General features: G+C 38.9%; 2 protein-coding genes across 2 annotated transcripts; both read right to left on the reverse strand.

Moving 5' to 3' along the window:
• Window positions 1-503: 503 nt before the first annotated feature.
• def6c (DEF6 guanine nucleotide exchange factor c) lies at window positions 504-10,746 on the reverse strand. The gene is made up of 12 exons (XM_041977661.1): window positions 10,525-10,746; window positions 9,691-9,831; window positions 7,794-7,976; window positions 6,978-7,208; window positions 6,755-6,901; window positions 6,547-6,655; window positions 2,961-3,193; window positions 2,771-2,878; window positions 2,395-2,561; window positions 2,080-2,278; window positions 1,909-1,999; window positions 504-948 (listed from the first exon to the last, which is right to left on the reverse strand). The coding sequence occupies exons 1-12, from the start codon at window positions 10,618-10,620 to the stop codon at window positions 740-742; spliced, it is 1,914 nt and encodes a 637-aa protein (XP_041833595.1). The 5' UTR covers window positions 10,621-10,746; the 3' UTR covers window positions 504-739.
• A 3,078-nt stretch (window positions 10,747-13,824) lies between these two features.
• LOC121634894 (tetraspanin-7-like) lies at window positions 13,825-15,139 on the reverse strand. Its single transcript, XM_041977853.1, has one exon. The coding sequence runs from the start codon at window positions 15,137-15,139 to the stop codon at window positions 14,054-14,056; it is 1,086 nt and encodes a 361-aa protein (XP_041833787.1). The 3' UTR covers window positions 13,825-14,053.
• Between the last annotated feature and the right edge of the window lie 2,554 nt (window positions 15,140-17,693).

The following is a 17,693-nucleotide window of genomic DNA, read 5'->3' on the forward strand; positions in this document are numbered from 1 at the left end:
TATTGAAAGGTTTGAATCTTGAGAAAAATCTATATTCTAGAAGTATTTTACACTGATAGTCAAACTCCAAATATGTGATATCATATTTGATATAATCATAGTTTCTGATTATTTTTATATATATATATATATATATATATATATATATATATATATATATATATATATATATATATATACGACAAACAAACAAACAAAAACAACTTTGTTTTTAAATTACTTCAATAAATCAACATCTCTAATCTACGCAGATATACCTGTGAAAAGTTAATATTGTAACAACACCTATCTTTATATTCACTGGTTTGTCTTTACTTCACAACATTTATTCAAAAAAGAACATTTTGGAGCAAACTATTTATGTTTTACATTTATCATGTTATTTCCTGTTTGTTTAATCATCACACATCACAGCAGAGACTCTGCAAAAAAACTCTGAAAACTATAAACTCAGGCTACTCATCTTACTTTAAATGTAGAACAAAAATAACAAACATCCCACAAGAGCTTTAAACTAGTAAACTTTATTAACAAAATTGTAAATCTCAGTGAATCTTAGATGTGTTTTTATTAAATTGCCCAACACTTCTTATCATCTCTTTCCAACGTGCAGCTCAAAATATAAATATGATGAATGTTTTATGTCATATTAATATTATTCTTACCTCTTTTATTATCAGTCTTACATAAACAAATAATTTCTTTTGTCTCTATATATAGCTAGCTATCGTCATGGTGATCACATCTGTCCATTGGGTTTTTCCTCATATTCGTCTGAGTTATCTGACAGGTGGGTGGCCTCCATCTGCTTGCCCAGTCTCTCATGTTCGCCTCTTCCTATCTTCTCATCGACTTTTATCTTAAATCTGGAGATGAATTCGTTGCTGGCCAAAGCTCCCTCCTTTTTTGGACACATGTTTTTTGACACAAAACGACCTTCTAAACGCTCTACAAAGGAAACAAACAGAAATAAACAAAAGAAAAAATCAATGTAATTATTAATACATCGTGTTTATGCATCAGCTTGTAAGCAGAAGTTAGAAAAAACTTTTTTAAGGAGCTTTAGGATTCAAATGCTTAACAAAAGATCATTTTATTGCTGTTAATATGTTTTCAGTTATAAATTAATTAGGACAAAGCATGAGCAGTTATTTGCAAAGCTTTAAAACCAATATTTTAGAGCATAGAAACATATTAAATGTCTCACTTGAGACATTTAACTGAGTAAACACAGCACAAGTCTCAAAAGTTTGGAAAGAGTAAGAAAAGTAAATAGTATAAAAAATAAACAGATTTGATTAATTTTGATTAACTGGCAACGTTTTAGTTACATGACTGGATAAGAAAAGAGAAGCTTAGTCAAGCAGAGTGTCTCAGAAGTAAAATGGGCAGAGATAAAGAGATCACAAATAAATAAATAAATAAAAATAATAAAAAAAAGTTAATTGATCATCCCCCATGTTACTTCTTGTTTGGTCCCTTGTCAGTACGGCTGCATTACAGCTGCATTAGTTTAGTAGCTGCAGTTATTTCTTTGTCCTGGTGTATAAAAGGTGTTTATGTAAAATATTTTATGGTCTGATCCTCATAGTTTAACTGTTTCTATTTTCTTTTTTTTATTATTATTATTATTTTCTGCAAGTCTAACAATTTTTAAAAATCATTTTAATAGTTTACATTAATATATTTAGACCTTTACACATTTATTATGCTTGTTACAATAATTTATGCAACAGGTAAAGATTCTTACTGCTACCCTTAATGTTTTCCTAAAACTCTTTTTTCTTTTTTTTTTTCTTTTTTTTTGTATGGCTGCTACCTAAATAAATAATATATAATATACAATTGCTGTTTTTCTTTCTGATTTTCTACTGGTCCTTATCAAACCAGACAAAGAGCATACAGCACCTCCAGGATTAATGGGTGTCATCAGGCGGTTCAGCTGGATGTTCCAGTGCCGTACGGAATGAGTGGCATTCCTAAGTCTCTCCTGCACCTCCTGGAAAATCAAACAAGCAGCTTCATCAGTGCAGTTTTGTCAAAAGAAGTAAATATCAAGCCGCACAGTTTCTTTGTCACCTCAAGGTGCTGATGGCTCCTCTGGCGCGACGCCTGCAAATGCTGCAGCTCCTGGGAGGCTGAGTGGAGGGCTGAAGGAGTTTCCTCATCTGTGCTGCCATCGGAGGATTCCTGTGGAGGACTGACTCTCTGCAGGACCCTCTGCTGCTCCTGGAGGAGCTGAAACTGCTTTCTCTTCTCCTCTTCAGCTTCCAGCAACCTAAAGAAAGGGTGAGATGGCTTTGACCTAAATCCTAAAACATGAAAAGGCACAACTAAACTAAAATGAAACCACAAAGGTAAGACAGCTAATTAGCATAAAACCTATCTTGTTACCTCTCCAGCTCCTGTCTGGCCCTTTCCTCCTCCAGCCGAGCCTGGATCTCCATATTGAGAGCAGCCTCCAGCTTCTGCTGTGTCTGCTCCAGCTCATGGATCCTGATCTTCTGCTGCTCAGCTTTCTTTTCCTTCTCCTGCATCTCGGCCTTCATGCTCTCTCTCAACTGAACACACAGAAACACACATCGGGTTTAAATAAGAGAACTACTCCAGGATTCATTTTTCCAGGAATGTCATAACTGTTTCTCAAAATCATTAAAAGTTAGGCATGAATTTAAAAATGATAATCTCTTTTTCAGAGATGAGAATCAATGAGATGGATGCCAAAAATCCAAATGTGAATAAATGTTGCCATTTGAAAACTTTTTTATACCATCTCAGCCTCTTTAAGCTGTCTCTCTAGCTCCATCTGCACCTCCTTCTGTTTCCTCCTCTCCCTCTCCTCTGCCTCCCTTCGGCGAATTTCCAGTTCCCGGGCGTGCTACAAAATGCAGACATTACTACACAATACATAAACATTAAAGTCTAATTATTGCAGCTCTCCCTTCTGAAACTTATCCCACCTGAATGATGCTTTCAATCTCTAAATCCTGCTTGTCTTTCTCCATCTTTTCCATCCTCTCCATCTCTTGGGTGTTCAAGTCATCCGATTGGCTGCTCTGGCTGCTGCGGGAGCTGCAGGAGCTCTGGCTGCGCTCCCGGTGGATGCGTTCCCGCTGGACCCGTCTTTTTAGTTTGAGTTCATGGTGAAAAGATGACTTGCCCTCACTGAGGAGACGAAAGGCTGTTTGGATGGCTGAAGAGGTGACAAAAACACGCACAAAGATGTTTCTGTAAGCAGAGCAGCTGGAGTACCAAGCACACACTGCCCGTCCCCCAAACAAGCCGCACACTCTAATAATCTGGTTCAAGCAATCACGGTGAGCTCAGCCTTTATCTATGTTAGCTGCTTTCCTTTTTATCACCCGTGGGTAAGATAAACCAATCTTTACTTTACATAACAGAATAATTTCTCCCCAGACAAAATGCTGAATCATCTCACTGTCACAAGACTCAAAATGTTGTTGTAGCTAGAATATAAAGATGATGATTAACTCAACCCAACTAAGAAAGCTGCTCCTTCAAACCTTGTCCTGCCTTCTGGTTTTATAGAACTTCTTTTACTTTCTGTGTTTGTATTCACCTGACATCAAATCTGAATTAGTAGTTCTGCATGGTCACCCAAGCTCATTGGAGACCAGAGTGTGGTGAATGTGTCTGTGATTGCTAGGGAATGCCTTACGTTTGCACTGTTTTTGGTTGTTCCAGTCATGAAACTGATCAAGGTTACTTCAGGGTTCCTGGCTTTGGTTTAAAAACAGGGAGCAAGACATAAATTCCTGACAATAAAAGTGGGTTACAAAGCTTTCATAGGGATCAAAATTAGCTGAAATGATGCATGCCAGAGGCTGAACTAATCACTTAGCTAAAATCTTGAAAATCACATTATTTTAGCTGGTTAGAGTCCTTCTCTGTGACTAAGGTGTGGGTAAACTAAGGTTTGTTGGGTGATAAAAGCCACAGCTGCTTTCTTGTCTTGTCACTAAGCAGCATGTGGGTTGAGCTAATTTAAAGCTAGTGTTTTAGCTTCATTCAACAAGACGTCATTGTCACGATCATGGGCTTCTTTTTCTGGTTGTAGTTTTTTTGTTTGTGGTTCTGGTATTTTGTCATTTGTTTCTGTTAAGATCATGTTTTGTTAGTTTTTTCCTTGTGTGCTCTGTGGTTTCTGTTTCTGCCTCATTAGAAAACCTGGTCTGATCGCTCATCCACTTCACCTGTTCCCCATTACTCCTTCCATGTATATATGTCCCTGGTTTTCAGTCACTCCTGGTCAGATCGTCTTATTTGGTCATGTGTGGTTTTTGTTGTCTGGATTTTCCCTGTTTTGTGTGGTTCCTTGTCTCGAGTCTTGGACAATAAACCTTTCATCTGCACCAATTCTGCCTCCTGCCCTGACTGCCTGCACTTGGGTCCTCACCTCCACCGTAAACCGTGACAGGCATCGTAATCTTTATGATGAAGTTGGCATAGATTGGGCCCCTATGATAAATCTAGTCCATGACAGAGAGAAACATACAGCCACAATTTTTCAAAACCAAACACATGCAGCAACAATACAATAAAAACGTCAAATATATATAAATACAGGAGCAGAAATAATGAAAAATACTTCTCAATCCCAACTGCTTCACCCATCCACACATGAAGAAGATTTACAAGCCTTTCAATGCATCCATGAAGCACCACATAATTTAAGATACCTGGGAATTTGACCAACAGGTTTTTCTTCAATTCAAGGCTTAAATCTTTCCTGAAAATGTATATGCATCTATGCCACTAAATAAGCATTTTTAAAAAAGTATCTAGCACTTAAAATCACATCTATACTGAAGAAATATGGTGACACAATTTTCCTTGAACAACATAAATACCTTACTGTGTATATTAGAACTTTTATCACAACTAAGGCTGCCAGATCTTACCTCCACTACATGATCTTACCACACACTGAATACTGTTTCACAACCTAATCGTTTGCTGGAGTCACTTAAAGCCGTTGAACAGCTCTATAAAAAAGCCATCAAGGTATTTGATAGGAAGCTTCAGTCATGTCACATCTGCCAAATTTTAGCTAAACACCACTTTTTGAGTTTTGATAATTTAGAATTATTAAAAAAGGTCAGTTTTATTTATAAATCTGTGAATGGAAAAATCCCACCACCCTTGGAGGAATTCATTAAAAGTGAAATAGCATCAACAGCACAGATCAGCCTCAAGAGGTGACTGCAAATATCAGTTCAGAAGATCCTCATTTGAGCTAAATGTTTTATCTATTAAAGGATGCTCTAGCTTAAGAAACAGCTTAAAGCATGGCTGATGTGCAATCAGCACTGTGAACACTGAATTACTTCTACACTTTAATCATAGATCTGAGGAAAACAATGAGAAAATAAGTATTTCTGATCTTATTCTCTATAGGTGTGTATGAGTACGTATCTATGTGGGTACATGTGTGTGTGTGTGTGTGTGTGCTCTACTGTTTTTGTGGTATGTGTTTCCTTTACGGGGCTACGGCTGGAAATTAGCAATCTGCTAAATCCGGCATATTTACCACATTATTGTATGTTTATTAATATGCATTGTCACATTCAAATAAACCATAAAAAAAAAACCTGAGGAGCATTTGAGAACTAATTAGGTTAACTGGCACCAGGTCAGTAACATGGCCAGAAGTGCTCCTGAGCCCACACACTGATTTAAGTAAAGATGTCTGGTTTTAATCCAGTGCTGCTTGAGAGCCTGAATATCACCAGAATTTGATGTTCAACTTCAGCCTTGTCGCATGCGCACAGAGATTCCTCCTGATTATTTTAATTTTAGTATATTATACAATGTAGATTGTGGGATTTCGAGTCTTTAAATTTTTACGTATGAGAACACTTTTTTGAAATTTTTCCACAATTTTTAGATACAATTTGTGGCAAACTGATGAATCTCTGTTCATTTTTACATCTGAGAGACTCTGCCTCTCTGAAATGCTCCTTTTGTCCCACTCATGTCACTGACCTGTTGCTAATTAACCTAATTAGCTGTCGAATGCTCCTCCAGTTGTTTTTAGAGACATGCTGCTGCCATCAAATTCAAAAAGAGCTAATATTTCCCATAAAATGGTAAAATGTCTCTTTCAACATCTGATATGTTGTTTATGTTCTAATGGGAGTAAATTATGGGTTTATCTGAAAAGGAGTGCCTTCTGTTTATATTTAAATTTCATAACCATTTTTTTGGAACTGGGGTCCCAATTCCGTCTCTGTTTTAGCTTTAATGGGACCCTAATTCACTAAATACTAAAGAGTACTGAAATTACTTCGGATTCATACTATGTGACTTGTTGACGCAGAAACTACATTTGTGTTCTTTGATAAGAGGGTGGAAGGGGCTCTGACTTTCAAACTGCATATCATTCAACAAAACAGGAAATCACTGACAGAAAAAAGATAATTAAGCCACAGTGCTGAGATCAGAGACTGATTAGCATTTTGGAAAGATGAGAAACTTTTACACAACTACTTAGTTGTGTCTTTCCACTCGTACACACTAACACACCTTGAGTCCACTCCACCTTCTGCCTCTGGTCAGACGCACTCATCTCATAGGTTTTGTTGTGGGTTTTCACACAGAACAGACAGCGCTTTCCCTCCTTGTCTGGAATAGGCTAAAAACAGAAGAAAGAAGCAGTCAGTCAGATGCTGCAGATGTGCAAAGCACACAGTGGGTGGATCAACAGGCCTGCCAGCGATGTTTCCTCACTAACCTCTATGACGCAGCTCTTATCCAGCTGGATCTCCCCTCTTTTGTCTTTTAAGTCCTCGCTGACATAATAAGTCATGGTGGAGGGCTTCAGCACAAACCAGCGCTCAGTCCAGTTCCTACGCATGTGTCCCTTCTTCCACATGTAACCCTGCAAAACAAGAAACAAGCCAATGACTAAATGAAGACAAAAAAGGCAAAAAAAGTGAGGACACAAAGTGACTCACCCTCTTTAAGACATTGTGATACATCTCCAGAAACACCTCATCCAAAGCCAGGCTGAAAGCCTCAGAACTGGTGACCCTCAGCAGTCGGCCTGAGCTCATGAGCTCCAGGAAAGTCCACACAGATAACCCATCTTCCTGCACGGAGGGATCCTGGGATTTTAAGTCCTCAATGGACTTTCCATCCCACTCTTGGTTCATCGCTGTGGAGACTTTCTTGAGGAGATACTCCACCTTAAAGAATTCAAACATTTCCAGACAACATTACAAAAGGAAAATACTGATGGTAAAACAGAAAATAGAGTGGTGCTGCATGCTTATGCCAGCACTGGGCATTATAAATAAGGTGCTAACATACTGAATTGGATCATACTCACACAGGACAGTTACTGTGTTGATTACACAGAAGTTTATTTTCGTCTCTGACTTACAGGAAACCAAGAGTTTTATGGAGGAAGTGCAGGAAGGAAACCCTTAATTAACTTACTTGCAGATTATTTTTTATGCAGTGATAAAATATAAAGCCACCTAACTTTGTCAGGACAAGAGCTGCTGTTATAAGCAAGATAACATTTAATATTTGCTGTATTTCCTGTATGTTCCTCTGGCTGTTTTTATTACTCTGAAAAAGGTCTGGATACGTTCTTTAGTTAATTTTTGTGCCATTTTTAAATCTGGCCCTTTTCTCTTGCCACATTTTGTCATAGTGACCCACTTTTATTTTAGTTTACAGCAAAATTCCCAATAAATAATTTCCTCCCCAGCTCTCAACAAAATTCCTTAAAACAAAGTCCTTCCCAACTTCCAAACATCTTCTACCTCTTCTGCGATCATCACCAGTGGATAGCGGTCCTCAGACAGGAGGTTGAACAAACAGAAGAGCTTGAAACAGTTTTTTTCTGATAGCAGCGCTCCCTGCTGCACCTGCTTGAAGTTCTTCTTCATGGTCATCATCCAGCACAGGTCGTCAAACTTCTCTTTGTCAAACATCCCCTCTTTCACCTGGAAACACAGAAGAACACTTGAACCTGAAGCCACACCAAAGCTAACTAAAGCCGTTTTACATTACAGGTGTAAGAAATCCGTCAACCAATCAGATTATTTCTTTCCTCTAATTCAAATTCTGATTCATCGAGGCATTTACTACATACTGAGGTTTAACTTACAGCAACCTTTGTTGCCATTATATCAATAAAATATCTTGCAAGGAAATGTTTTAAACTTTTCATGCTGGAAAAACTAGACAAACCTCTTAACTGGTAAATACTGGCAAAATTCTGCTAACCAGACATACTGTACTTTTTAAACTAATGGGTTCCCACAAAGCAAGTTAATGAGTCATTTTGTAAAACTTGACAATAAGCCATTGGAGCCACTTTATTTAAATCAGGTCCTTTGGAGCAGGTAAACATTGAAAACCTGCCGTACACTGGTCAAAGAGGACCGGAGTTGGAGATCTCTGCCATAAAGGGGGAAAGAAAATCTGATTTCTCTCTATCCAGCCATGATCTCCAAGATCATGAGGATGAGCACACATGTGATCAAGAGATTTTAATAAAACAGTTTAACACTAACAGATGTTCTGTTTTGGCTGTGCATGAAATACATAAGTTAAAAGAAGAAGAGTCTGTGTTTCATTAAATTTATTATTGGAAATTTAAAGAATTTATGGATGTTTTTCTCTCAGGATTTCAATACCTTATCAAGCAGTTAGGATTTAATGTAATTTTCTGGATGATCTGCATTTGCACAGACGAGTGAAACACACACACACACAGAAAAAAAAAAACGAAATGAGAGGAAACACACATATGCAGATACTTAATTACAACTCCACTGCATGGTGCAATTAATGAATTAACTATATTATAATAATGCTAAAAAGGCCAAGCGTCACACTAATTATGCATTAAAATGTCAAAAAGAAAAAAGTTCAGTTTTGGGGCTCTAACAGAGTCAGAAACACACGTTTGATGACCATCGATTAGTGTGACGTGTATGGTCTATGTGTTCACATGCAGAGACTGATTGCAAACAGCATATCATATTACACATATGAATGTACATTTTGGAGTTTAGTGGTGGACAAATATGTGGAAAACGTGTTTTACTGGCTTATTTTGAGTCTTACCCTGTAAGTGGGCTCTCTGCAAATCAACACCCAGTTTTTCTGAGTGAGCTCTTATACGTTTCCTCTGATGGGAGAGATAATAATGGCCATTCCAAAGAGCACGAGGGATCATCAAACAATGTGATCAGAATAAAAGTGATTCAAATCATATTTTAATTACTACGGGAGATTCTGGGCCAACTTGTTAGAAAATCCTCACCTCTCCAGAGGCTAAAATCAGTGTTAGGGAGCAAAGACACAGCTCTTGGTAGCTTCTTTTGGTCAGTCACTTTTATTATTACCTTATTATCTGTATGCTTTCTTTAACAATAATAATAATATGATTTACAGCTATTGGCTTTGAGTCCCAAAAATGTTTAATATCCGAGTAAGATACTGAATAATCTTCAGGTCTTTGTCACTTTTCCACATATGCCTGGATCCTAAAATCTGAATCTTACCGAACAAAACTGATAAATATCCACACATGTATAATGATAACGTTTGAAGATTAAACTGAATCCCTTTAAAACTATGACAGTTTTAGTACAAAACTGGAATTATCCATTGCCAGTAAAGCTCAGGATGTCTTTATGTCAGCCGTACCTTATCCAGTATATATTTGTTGAGATAGGGCATGTAGCCATGATTGGACACCGGCCCATCATCATCGTCCTGGAAGTGCTCCTCCAGGGCCACGGGATCATGTGGGATGTTCAGCACCGTGTACAGGTTGTGAGAAAGCACCTGTGGAGGAAACACAGATACAAATGGGTCATTTTAAAAGCATCAAACTCCCTTACAGTCTCACAGAAGCTGTGGCACACTCCCTTGTTTCTTCATATAACCACAAACACACACACATGTGTAGGCTGTTTTTTCCTCAGCGTGTCAAGACAGCTTTCTGCTATTCACTGGATTCCTCTAAGTGAAGGAGGCATGTAGGGACTGGATGGATATGCAACATCACAGACAGACAAAAGGTACTGAGGGACAAAGTGATAGAACAAGATGTTGTCTTACACTTTAAAAGCTTAACAGCGCCGTTATGTCTGTTTGTAGACCACATGACAAAGTTGGACTTTGAGCTTGCAGCTGAAATTGATCTAAAACCTCACCTCAGTCTGAGCAGCCTACACGTCTGTTGGGAGAAGACTTTAAGCGTCTCAAGTATTTGGATTTGTGTGCAAGCTTTAAAGACTTCTGGGTGTTAACTCTTCTAGAAGCTGCTTCACATACCACAACACAAAAATCTCTCAACATGCAGCCAGCCCTACTAATGATCTCCGATTTATTTTCTGCCAGAAAAAAAGTCAAAAGAAAAGAAAAATATGTGAGAAACTGATAAATACATGGCGTCAGTCTGTTTCTTTGAGGTCCCTTGTGAAGTTCTGTCTCAGTTTCCTGATTTAACAATGTCTCACACACTTTCCTGCTTACCTTTAACTGCGACTTGGACACTTTTCCGCACTGCTCCACGTCCAGCGATGTGAAAGCGTACCAGATAGATTTGAGGAGTTCGGATTTTAGGTCCATTTTGGAGACCGCTTTGCGCACAACAGAGCTACATTTCTGAGCAGCGCGCAACGCCTTTTACGCAGCGACGGGTGAGCGAGCGATGGAGGGAAGAATTGCAAAATGCAATGTGGGGCAGAGCATAAAGTGCAGTGTAAACCAAATGACTCAAAGCGGTCATAAGTAGGGCAGACTTAAAGAGGCGGAGAGTGGAGATAAGACATGGAATTCCTTGCCTGAATTTACCTCTCACTTTTCAAATTTACAATTCAAAGATGTAAAACATTACCCTGACATATTTTTTAAACTGTTTCTCCTATTTTTATCTGTACTTTTAAGAATGTGCAGTTGAACAAATGGAGAGGATTCAGGGCAAATCCGGACACACTCCGAGATTAATGTCAAAGTTTAAACATTCACCCAGACAGCAGGATGATTTAATGAAAGTTCTGCAAGTGAAAAAACAGACAAAGAAGAAGAAATCTTTTGTTATCAGAGAGGAAAGGGTGCAGGGGCACACCCACTCAGCCTAAATTAATTAAGTAGACTCAAACTAGAAGTTTAAGGACGCCCCAACATGGTCGTTGTTAACAGTTTAGGCATCTCTAAATGTTATTCTTGTATTTTAATATTATTTACAGAAATATTAAAATGTTAAGTGACTGGCATTTAAATTTGAGCTTTGAAATTAAGATCTAACATATAATTTGTACCAGTCCTGGTACATTAGATGTTTTGCCTTTGCCAAAACAATTTTAAGCACACAAGAAGCCCTCTGTGGGCTCCCTTTCCTCCATAGTGTTGTTCAGATGCCTTTTTATTTATATAATGAAATTGCTGGAAACTGGACATGTGGTCTAACCTCTTGAAAAAGAGGTCAAACATTGACAGTGTAATCAGACAGATCATTTGACATCCTTATTGGAGCATAATGTAGGCTAATCAATAACCTGATTAGATCATGAAAGGGATTTTCATTGTTTTGAGGTCACAGTATAAAATCTGTAGCTTTATAAATCAGTAAATGTAGGGTTTTTTTTGGAATTCTTTTGCTTTTATACGTCTATGAAATCTGTATTTTAAGTATAAAAACCTCCTTCTTCGTGTCCAATAGTGTAAAGCTTGATCGAGCTGATACGTTTCATCCCTGTCAGCGGTGCCTGTGTTATAATTCTTCCAAGGTCAGGTCTAATCACTGTGGTCTCAGGTGCAAGGCAGAAATGAGGTGCCATTCAGTCAGCTATAATTCAGAATTACCAGGCCACAAGTCCTGAGGACTGACTTCTCCTTACAATGACAATTTACACTTCCACCATGGACTTTGCCCATAAATAAAGATATAAAGTTTATCTAAAGATTTATAAGATGCTAGGATGTTAAAACCTGCCACTTTTTGGTTGACGGGCATTTTTTCACCCAACAAGACAATAATATTCCAGTAGTGCTTAACAAGACATTTATTAGACATCTTCCTGATTACCAGTGTGACATTAAATATAAGTTATTTCCTTGTTTGCATGGATAAACGAAACTTGCATTATAAGGACACTGCTGCCATTTACACATTCAATTTATTTAAGGGCAGCAAACTTTGACATTTGCAGTTTCTGTGTCTAATGAATACCTGAAATCAAGCACAGATTTTTCAGTGAAAGCTGACAGATAAAGTTTTCATGCTGTTACACAGTGAGATTATACACTAATGAATGTGCAATATACTATATAATACAGGAGCAGTTTTACAACCTATTCTAACACGGAAGGAGAGATGTTTACTATATGGATGAAGGGAAGGCTAGTAGCTTTTTATCATTTCACAAGTTCATTAGAAAAAAATTCATCCAACCTCAAGATTTCTCTGTTCCACCCTGGTCATAAGGTGCAAACAGTCTGGGTCATGCAATTCAGCTCTACATAAAATTCAGATGTGCTTCAGAAAATTAAACAATACAAGGACATCTGTAAAAACCAAAACAAAAAACAGCAGTTTGAAGGCTGTCCAGTAGACGTTTTTGCCGTCCAGCTTTATAAACAGAAGAAAATACCAGACAGTGATATTTTAAGCTCTTTTTGAAAGCACTAGTATAGGAAAACATAGTCTCTGTGATGGGAAACTTGATGATGTAGACACAAACATCAGCCAGACTACATGACCCAAGTGGAAAACTGCTGGTGGACTTTGCAGCACATTCACTGCTACATTAAAGGGGAAAAGCTTAAAGATCACATTATATGAACATGTTTACTCATGCTATCATTTAAACAATTCATACAACAAAATAGAAAGTAAAGTCTTGTTGTACAGGCACCTGTTCATAAAAGCTCCTCAGTCTTGTGCTGTCCCAGTTGTTGATGTTATAAACATGCAAGTAGGAGAAACCGTTAATCCACTTTTGTCAAAATTGTGCAGAAGTTCATTTTAGACATGTGAGTGTGATACAGCTGCAAGTTATAAGCTGCCTAAAGTTATATTGATTTTAATGACTTTCCCCAAAAAATTCAAATCTATGTAATTTAATATCAGGCTGTCAAAATGTTTGCACCCCAATGACTCAACTCCAGCAAGCCAGAGGAAATAATGTAACCCATGATGACCCATGTAAATTCTCTCTGCAGAAACTGAACCAGATCAGTATATTTCCCACCAAACATGAGTCATTATTGTTGCTAATGTGGCCAAAATGTGATTGTTCTCAGTCCAGATTGTTCCACATTCACATGATCAAACCCTGACTAAATATTGCAACCACACCTCTATTAGAGCTGGCCAAAAGTGTCCCAACTGTACCAAAACTGTCTCAGTTGACTCAATTCCCTTTGTAATTAAGATGTTTCTCATAGAATAAAAAACAGACATCAGTTTGTCTCTGTCTTTATGTTTTCTGTACAGATTTGGAGCTTGTACTGTTCCTAAATAAAAACCCAACTTTAAAATAGCTGTTAAAGTAGCTCTATGTAACTTTCTTTGTTTTGATTGCACAGTGACATTTATCATACATCCATTGTTTTCCAGCAGCATCACAAGGCTGAGAAACTGAACTACACAACTTTTGATTCTGGGACAATGTTACAACTAAATTTAGCTTCTTAACACTAGAAACTGGATATCAATGCACTGGCCGTTTTAAACATGCACTGTGGCTGATTGAAACGCACATTATCAGAGGAAGAGAGGAAAAGAAAGCGAGAAAGGGACCGAGCCGAGATAAAACAAGAGTCAACATCAGACTGAGTTTTACTGGCCGGAGGGAGCTCAGAGAAGAGACAGCATGCAAATGGATGCTGAGGAGGCACCTCACCGAGAAAATCTGCCAAAGTTATGTATTTCTTCTTTAAATCAGTATAAGCCCCTCTTTGCAGCTATATTACACTCAGATGGCCTCAATTATTCTAGATTCTTTTTGTCAGTGAATTGTTAATCCCTTGAGAAGCTAGGAGAAAAGTTCAGATTTTGTTAATGTGCCACTACACGTCCATGTTGTCTGGGTGCCAGTTTGTTGGCCAATAGACAAGCAAGGGCAATGCCTCCGATCTGTGTGAAGGCTAACCCCAACACGGTGGCAGCAATGTGGAAGACGTTGTCGTTGACCAAGCTGAAGACTTTTCGAAAGCAGCCGTGGGGATGGATTCCTGCAGCAGCCACTCCATCAATGTCATCTGACAGTAGAGGCCGATTCCTGCAACCTTTTCGTCTTACACAGCAGCTGTCTGGAAGAGACACTGAAGTCCCGTTTTCAGTGGGAAGAAAGGTCATGTGTTGGATAGCCCAGTCTGAAGTGAGCCAGTCGCGCCAACCATCAGCTCCACAACACTCCAAGGCCCTCTGCAGGCTGTCTAGAGCATCGGCACGACCTTCATCCTCTGTGTAGCCTGCCACCGCTCGATATAAGCCGCTACGAAATCCTCCTGCTATGTCTTCACGGTAGAAGAGACCTGAGAGTCCTGCTGCCAAACCAGCTACAAGAGCTGCAAGCTGGAAGAACCCATAAGCCCTCAACAAACATGGCAGGTTTGCAGCCACCCCAAGACAACCCAGGAAGCCCCAGGCGGTGACAGCTGCACCTGTGGACAGGAGGATCAGTGGGGCATTAGGGTAGCGATTGGCAGACAACATCATGTAGTCCGCCAAGGAGATCTGAGCCCAAACGCCCAGGGTAAAGATAGCTAAGCCGGCTGCCCAGAAAAGGCAGCTGAAAGCCAGTAGACCCAGACGCAGTAGGTGCATGACTCCAACTGGGCGACAGCAGGGTGGGGTAGCACCCACAGGTGGAGGAGCAGGGGGCGCCAGGGAAGCCTCTGAGCACACGGACAAGGATAGACGCTGCTGCTGCTGGAGCTGCTCCTCCTGCTCCTGATAGGGAGATAGCAGGTACCCAGGGATGGCAGAAGGTCGACGAGGAAGAGGAGGAGGAGTGAGCAGGTTGATACCCCTTGGAGAGGAAAGTCGTCGCACAGCTAGCTCATCACACTCCCATTCCAAAGCTCGTCGGCTGGGACTTGGTCTGGCTGACAGCGGGTCGTAAGGCAATGCGGAGCTCATGGTCCTGGCTCGGGGTTTATCTACTCCCCTCTCCCTCTTTTACACACTTCCCTCTTTGTCTTCCCTCCTCTATCAGAGCCTTCACTCCTGTCTTCCTGCAACACACACTCCTCCTCCCCCTTCTTTATGACTGGTTATTAATCCCCCACCAAGAACCGCAATGCCAACTGGACTATAAATCACATTAATGGGTCTCACATTTGTTGTTATCTGGATCCACAGATGCCCTATTTATCCATTTATTTTGAGAGTTATTTCCACCTGCATGGTCACCAATGCTCCGAAGTCTTCCGCTAAGAGTTACATCCCGACATCTGTCTGCATGACGCTGCGGTCAGGTGATTGCAGAGGGAGAATCCACCAATGCACACCCTCTCTTGGTGTGGAGGAGGCATTCCTTTCAGGTTTACTAGTTTCTATTTGTAGAATAAATGAGCCGAGGAAAAGTAGCCATGTTACCACTATCAGGGGCGTAGCACAAAATCCTATGCCCTATGTACAAACCATCTCGGTGGGCCCCTATGTGGACTTGATCGATAGTTCTCATGCATACTTTTCCCATGGTATAAGACTAAGGTGGACAGACCCCATACAAGCTAGATAGATACAAGATAATCTTAACCTGTTAACAGCACAACATACAGTAAAATAAAACTTGATGTGTTACTAAGATTCTTTCATTTGAATCAGCTGCACAAGATTGTAACTTGAATAACTAAACTGCCTGCGTTAACTCACCTTGTCTCGTGTGTTAGTTCAGGTGCTGCTAAACTTTCTTCTCTAATAAATTGCTCATTTCATTTTCACTTTCATTTCCTTTCTGGTATCCAGACTTTACTTTCTTTGGGAAGTACTTTTTCAAAGGCTCCCACCATGCAGTCGACCCTGGGTAAATATTACCATTTAAAAATGAGTTTTTTCACTGTCTGACCTTCTTTAAAACTCTATGCTTATATGACTCATGTTGAAAGCACACTGACATTCATTATACATTCCTGGAGCTGTTGTTGCCTTGCAGCATCCTGAGGCTGAGAAACCAGACTTCACAACTTTTGTTTTTTTTATAGCCCAGAGCATCATTTGTCAGCAACTGGATATCAACACACTGGAAAATCTGAAGGCGCACCATGGCTGATTCTGCAAAAGAAAGAGGACATTATTGGAGGAAGAGAAAGTGACAGAGCAAGAGATAAGATAGATAAGACAATGGTCAACGTCAGACTAATTTTTACTGGCTGGAAAGATCTCAGAGAAGAAACAGGATCCAAGATGGATGCTAAATTAGCTGCGTTAGGGGGCACCAAAGTGCACATATCTGCCAAAGTTCAGTAGTGTCCCTTTAAATCTTTAGTTGAAGAGATCAAAATTAAAAATAACAACATGCAGATGAGAAGAAAACCTAATCCAGTAGAGACAGATGGCTGCTCTTCCTAAGTCTGGTTCTGCTTGAGGTTCTTTCTTTGTTTTGAAGTTTTTTCCTTTCCACTGTCACTCGACCCCTTTTGCATGCTCAGGATGGGGGATTGAATCGAAGAGAAGATTAGATGAAATCCATTGCAACAAAGGGCCCCAGGCCAGGACTGCAACCTTGAGATGACTTTGTTGTGAATTAGTGCTATACAAATAAATCTATACTAGTTTAATTATGTATTTTAATAATGCCTTAAATGCTTTTACATGAAAACACTAATTTTAAGGGTGACCTTAAAGCAAATTTTAAGTCAAGTTAATTCATATTAACACAATTTAGGACATAATCAGAAATTAAAAATATTGTTCTAACAAGAATTAGTTTAAAACTAAATATATATATATATATATATATATATATATATATATATATATGTGAAATTAAAAATGCTTTGGATAACCATGCAGGTTTAGGGGTTTCTTTGGTGAAAGAAACTTGTTTCTATCGTCCTTTAAAAGTCCAGCCTTTTGCATTTGTTAATTTATTTACATACTAATCAGATCTTTCCTTTTGCTCTCCTTTCTTTTTACTTCAGAAGTTTTTATTAAATTTGGAAAATATAAAAAAATTGCAAGGTTCATGAGAAGTCAAATGATGAAATATGAGAAGTCATTCAGTTTTTTTTATGATCAAGTTAATAATATTTTAAAGATTTCATGTATTATTAGAAAAAACGTGTTGAGAACATAATACCTACATTTAAATTAATTTATCAAGAAAGTGGTACCACGTTTACAGATCCAGGGACTTTTGATCTAAACATAACATGATTTGGGCTACAGTTCCTTTCAAAAGGAATTTTAACAACTCATCTATTACTCAAAATATACATAGAAATAAGTCATTTCACCACAAACGGACCATTTTATACATATATTAACTGTTATTACCATCTTTCTAACCCAGCAACTGTATAATCACCTCTGCAGTTTGGAAAACACTCAAATCCCAAAGCAAGCTAAAAATAGAAAGCCAATTTCAAACCAGTGAACCCTCTCCCGTTTAAGGGCACTGTTATTGCACCCTTTTGGTTCAATAGGCTAGACAGTCCCCGGTTGGTATCCCATTAAACAGCTCGGCCAC

Source organism: Melanotaenia boesemani, chromosome 23, assembly GCF_017639745.1.
Source record: "Melanotaenia boesemani isolate fMelBoe1 chromosome 23, fMelBoe1.pri, whole genome shotgun sequence".
Taxonomy (NCBI): domain Eukaryota; kingdom Metazoa; phylum Chordata; class Actinopteri; order Atheriniformes; family Melanotaeniidae; genus Melanotaenia; species Melanotaenia boesemani.

Excerpts from the sequence above, each read along its gene's own strand:
- LOC121634894 (XM_041977853.1), bottom strand. The coding sequence starts at position 15,139 with ATGAGCTCCGCATTGCCTTACGACCCGCTGTCAGCCAGACCAAGTCCC.
- def6c (XM_041977661.1), bottom strand. The coding sequence starts at position 10,620 with ATGGACCTAAAATCCGAACTCCTCAAATCTATCTGGTACGCTTTCACA. Across the intron at positions 3,194-6,546 it reads GAAGGTGGAGTGGACTCAAG|CCATCCAAACAGCCTTTCGT; the intron begins GTGTGTTAGTGT and ends TCACCTCTTCAG. Across the intron at positions 2,279-2,394 it reads GCCAGACAGGAGCTGGAGAG|GTTGCTGGAAGCTGAAGAGG; the intron begins GTAACAAGATAG and ends CCCTTTCTTTAG.